General features: G+C 32.0%; 1 protein-coding gene across 1 annotated transcript in view; it reads left to right on the top strand.

Moving 5' to 3' along the window:
• dhfr (dihydrofolate reductase) overlaps positions 1-5023 on the top strand; it is a 13665-nt gene extending 8642 nt beyond the window's left edge. The window contains exons 5-6 of the mRNA XM_061896570.1: positions 2819-2934; positions 4857-5023. Of these exons, the coding sequence (XP_061752554.1) occupies positions 2819-2934; positions 4857-4938 (198 nt within the window). The 3' untranslated portion in view covers positions 4939-5023. The remainder of the gene's footprint in view (positions 1-2818; positions 2935-4856) is intronic.
• The last annotated feature ends 464 nt before the right edge of the window (positions 5024-5487 follow it).

Raw genomic sequence — 5487 nt, 5'->3', positions numbered from 1 at the left:
ACAGTAGATTAAATGTGTGATGTTATTGATAAAGTAGAGTACATGTGTGATGTTATTGACAAAGTAGAGTACAGTAGAGTATGTATGATATTGATAAAATACATTACACGAGAGTACATATGTGATATTGACAAAAAAAATACAGTAGAGTACATGTGTGGTGTTATTGATAAAATAGAGTACAGTAGAGTACCCGCATGATATTGATAAAGTAGAGTACAGTAGAGTACATGTGTAATGTTATTGATAAAGTTGAGTAAAGTGGCGTACCTGCGTGATGTTATTGATAAAGTAGATTACAGCAGAGTACGTGTGCTGTCATTGACAAAATAGAGTACAGTAAAGTACATGTCTGATGTTATTGATAAAATAGAGTACAATAGATTACCTGTGTGATGTCATTGATAAAGTAGAGTACAGTAGCGTAAATGTGTGATGTTATTGATAAAGTAGAGTACATGTGTGATGTTATTGACATCCATCCATTTCCTACCGCTTATTCCCTTTGGGGTACAGTAGAGTATGTATAATGTTATTGATAAAATACATTACAGTTGAGTACATGTGTGATATTGACAAAAAATAATACAGTAGAGTACATGTGTGATATTATTGATAAAATAGAGTACAGTAGAGTATGTATAATGTTATTGACAAAATACATTACAGTTGAGTACATGTGTGATATTGACAAAAAATAATACAGTAGAGTACATGTGTGGTGTTATTGATAAAATAGAGTACAGTAGAGTACCTGCATGATATTGATCAAGTAGAGTACAGTAGAGTACATGTGTAATGTTATTGATAAAGTTGAGTAAAGTGGCGTACCTGCGTGATGTTATTGATAAAGTAGATTACAGCAGAGTACATGTCTGCTGTCATTGACAAAATAGAGTACAGTAAAGTACATGTCTGATGTTATTGATAAAATAGAGTACAATAGATTACCTGTGTGATGTCATTGATAAAGTAGAGTACAGTAGCATAAATGTGTGATGTTATTGATAAAGTAGAGTACATGTGTGATGTTATTGACATCCATCCATTTCCTACCGCTTATTCCCTTTGGGGTACAGTAGAGTATGTATAATGTTATTGATAAAATACATTACAGTTGAGTACATGTGTAATATTGACAAAAAATAATACAGTAGAGTACATGTGTGATATTATTGATAAAATAGAGTACAGTAGAGTATGTATAATGTTATTGACAAAATACATTACAGTTGAGTACATGTGTGATATTGACAAAAAATAATACAGTAGAGTACATGTGTGGTGTTATTGATAAAATAGAGTACAGTAGAGTACCTGCATGATATTGATCAAGTAGAGTACAGTAGAGTACATGTGTAATGTTATTGATAAAGTTGAGTAAAGTGGCGTACCTGCGTGATGTTATTGATAAAGTAGATTACAGCAGAGTACATGTCTGCTGTCATTGACAAAATAGAGTACAGTAAAGTACATGTCTGATGTTATTGATAAAATAGAGTACAATAGATTACCTGTGTGATGTCATTGATAAAGTAGAGTACAGTAGCATAAATGTGTGATGTTATTGATAAAGTAGAGTACATGTGTGATGTTATTGACATCCATCCATTTCCTACCACTTATTCCCTTTGGGGTACAGTAGAGTATGTATAATGTTATTGATAAAATACATTACAGTTGAGTACATGTGTGATATTGACAAAAAATAATACAGTAGAGTACATGTGTGATATTATTGATAAAATAGAGTACAGTAGAGTATGTATAATGTTATTGACAAAATACATTACAGTTGAGTACATGTGTGATATTAACAAAAAATAATACAGTAGAGTACATGTGTGATGTTATTGATCAAGTTGAGTACAGTGGCGTACCTGCATGATGTTATTGATAAAGTAAGGGTCAGTAGAGTACATGTGTGATGCCATTGATAAAGTAGAGTACAGTAGAGTACCTGGGTGATGTCATTGATAAAGCAGAGTACAGTAGAGTAAATGTGTGATGTCATTGATAAAATAGAGTACAATAGCGTACCTGCATGTTATTGATAAATTAGAGTACAATAGAGTACATAGTAATTTTATTGACAAAATAGAGTACAGTAAAGTACATGTCTGATATTGTTGATAAAAAGAGTACAGTAGAAAACCTGTGTGATGTCACTGATAAAATAGAGTACAGTAGAGAAAATGTGTGATGTTATTGACAAAGTAGAGTACATGTGTGATGTTATTGACAAAGTAGAGTAGAGTAGAGTGCATGTGTGATTGACAAAGTAGAGTACACGTGTGATGTTATTGGCAAAGTAGAGTACGGTAGAGTAAATGTGTGATGTTATTGACAAAGTAGAGTACAGTAGAGTACATGTGTGATGTTATTGACAAAGTAGAGTACAGTAGAGTACATGTGTGATGTTATTGACAAAGTAGAGTACATGTGTGATGTTATTGAAAAAGTAGAGTACAGTAGAGTACATATGTGATGTTATTGACAAAGTACAGTACATGTGTGATGTTATTGACAAAGTAGAGTACAGTAGAGTACATGTGTGATGTTATTGACAAAGTACAGTACATGTGTGATGTTATTGGCAAAGTAGAGTACAGTAGAGTACATGTGTGATGTTATTGAAAAAAGTAGAGTACAGTAAAGTACATGTGTAATGTTATTGATAAAATAGAGTACAGTAGAGTACATGTGTGATGTTATTGATAAACTAGAGTACAGTAGAGTACCTGTGTGATGTTTTTGATAAAATAAAGTACAGTAGAGTACGTGTGATGTAGCATTTATTGATGTTTTTCCTTCTTAGGAGTTGATGGAGATGAAAAGCGTCATAAGATTGTTTGTCACACAAATCCATCAACAGTTTGAATGCGATACTTTCTTCCCTGAAATCTGCCCAGAAAAATACTCTCTACTGCCCGAGTAAGTACTCCGAGTAATACTACACTATGTTGTATCTGATTCTGATAACTACAGTATTTCATCCTCTAGTAGGTTGACCTCTTTACTAATCAATAAGCAGTACAAACTGGATTAACCTAAAATACGATACAAAATATCATTTATTACTTGATGTTAAAAGTACTTTAGTTGTAGTACTTTTCACAGTTGCTTGAAGGTGTACCACTTGGATTACTGTATTGTAGTTACTTGAATTAATAGTACTTGTAGTAGTATATTATAGTTAATTTAAGTTGTAGTACTTGTTGTAGTGTATTGTGGGTACCATTAGTTGAAGTACTTGTAGTAGTGTACTTATAGTTAATTGAAGTTGTAGTACCGGTACTTGTAGTAGTGTATTGTAGGTACCTTTAGTTGTAGTACTTGTAATAGTGTATTGTTGGTACCTTTAGTTGAAGTACTTGTAGTAGTGTATTGTAGGTACCTTTAGTTGAAGTACTTGTAGTAATGTACTTATAGTTAATTGAAGTTGTAGTACTCGTAGTAGTTTATTGTAGGTACCTTTAGTTGAAGTAATTATAGTAGTGTACTTATAGTTAATTGAAGTTGTAGTACTTGTAGTAGTGTATTGTAGGTACCTTTAGTTGAAGTACTTGTAGTAGTGTACTTATAGTTAATTGAAGTTGTACCACTTGTGCTACTTTATAGTAGTTACTTGAAGTAATAGTACTTGTAGTAGTGGATGATAGTTAATTGAAGTTGTAGTACTTGTAGTAGTGTATTGTAGGTACCTATAGTTATAGTATTTGTAGTAGTGTACTTATAGATACATAAAGTTGTGCTACTTGTAGTAGTGTACTTATAGTTACTTGAAGTTGTAGTACTTGTAGTAGTGTACTTATAGTTACTTGAAGTTGTAGTACTTGTAGTAGTGTATTGTAGGTACCTATAGTTATAGTATTTGTAGTAGTGTGCTTATAGATACGTAAAATTGTGCTACTTGTAGTAGTGTACTTATAGTTACTTGAAGTTGTAGTACTTGTAGTAGTATATTGTAGGTACCTATAGTTATAGTATTTGTAGTAGTGTACTTATAGATAAGTACAGTTGTGCTTCTTGTAGTAGTGTACTTATAGTTACTTGAAGTTGTAGTACTTGTAGTAGTGTACTTATAGTTATTTGAAGTTGTAGTACTTGTAGTAGTGTATTGTAGGTACCTATAGTTATAGTAATTGTAGTAGTGTACTTATAGTTACTTGAAGTTGTAGTTCTTGTAGTGGTGTATTGTAGGTACCTATAGTTATAGTACTTGTAGTAGTGTACTTATAGTTACCTGAAGTTGTAGTACTTGTAGTAATGTACTTATAGTTACTTGAAGTTGTAGTACTTGTAGTGGTGTATTGTAGGTACCTATAGTTATAGTACTTGTAGTAGTGTACTTATAGGTCAGTAAAGTTGTGCTTCTTGTAGTAGTGTACTTATAGTTACTTGAAGTTGTAGTACTTGTAGTAGTGTATTGTAGGTACCTATAGTTATAGTACTTGTAGTAGTGTACTTATAGTTACCTGAAGTTGTAGTACTTGTAGTAATGTACTTATAGTTACTTGAAGTTGTAGTACTTGTAGTAATGTACTTATAGTTACCTGAAGTTGTATTACCTCTAGTAGTGTATTGTAGGTACCTATAGTTATAGTATTTGTAGTCGTGTACTTATACTTACCTGAAGTTGTAGTACTTGTAGTAATGTACTTATAGTTACTTGAAGTTGTAGTACTTGTAGTAGTGTACTTATAGTTACTTGAAGTTGTAGTACTTGTAGTAGTGTATTGTAGGTACCTATAGTTATAGTACTTGTAGTAGTGTACTTATAGTTACTTGAAGTTGTGCTACTTGTAGTAGTGTATCTTCAGTTACCTGTATTTAACGCTGTCTACTTCTTGCAGCTTTCCAGGAGTACCACAAGGTATGCAGGAGGAACATGGTATCCAGTACACCTTTGAAGTATATCAAAGTATGGAGTATTGATCATACTCATGGACAGCATTACACAAAAGTATTGTAGTACTTCTATTTTCTTCTTGCCACAATAAAATCCTATTTTTTAATACAATGGAAAGTTATGTAGTTTTTATAAAAACACGATTGGTATTACAATGTTTTGTTAGTACCTCTGGAGTACAAGGTTATGGAATACCACAGTATTACATTGTATTACTACCGCAAGAGTACATAGTATTACAAGTACCACATTATTACAATGTTTTACTAGTTCCACTTTAGTACAAGGTATTACGAATACCACTGTAGTACATTGTATTACTACCACAAGAGTACTTATTATTACAAGTACCACATTATTACAATGTTTTACTAGTTCCACTTTAGTACAAGGTATTACGAATACCACTGTAGTATAAGGTTATTCAATACCACAGTAGTACTATGTATTACTAGTACCACAGTAGCAGTACTATGTATTACTAGTTCCACAGTAGCAGTACCATATATTACTAATACCACAGTAGTATTATGTATTACTAGTACCAAGGTAGTACTATGTATTACTAGTACCAC

Source organism: Nerophis ophidion, linkage group LG01 (genome assembly GCF_033978795.1).
Source record: "Nerophis ophidion isolate RoL-2023_Sa linkage group LG01, RoL_Noph_v1.0, whole genome shotgun sequence".
In the NCBI taxonomy this organism is placed as follows: domain Eukaryota; kingdom Metazoa; phylum Chordata; class Actinopteri; order Syngnathiformes; family Syngnathidae; genus Nerophis; species Nerophis ophidion.
Note: the sequence above shows the minus strand (reverse complement) of the source record. Positions and strands in the feature narration are given on the sequence as shown.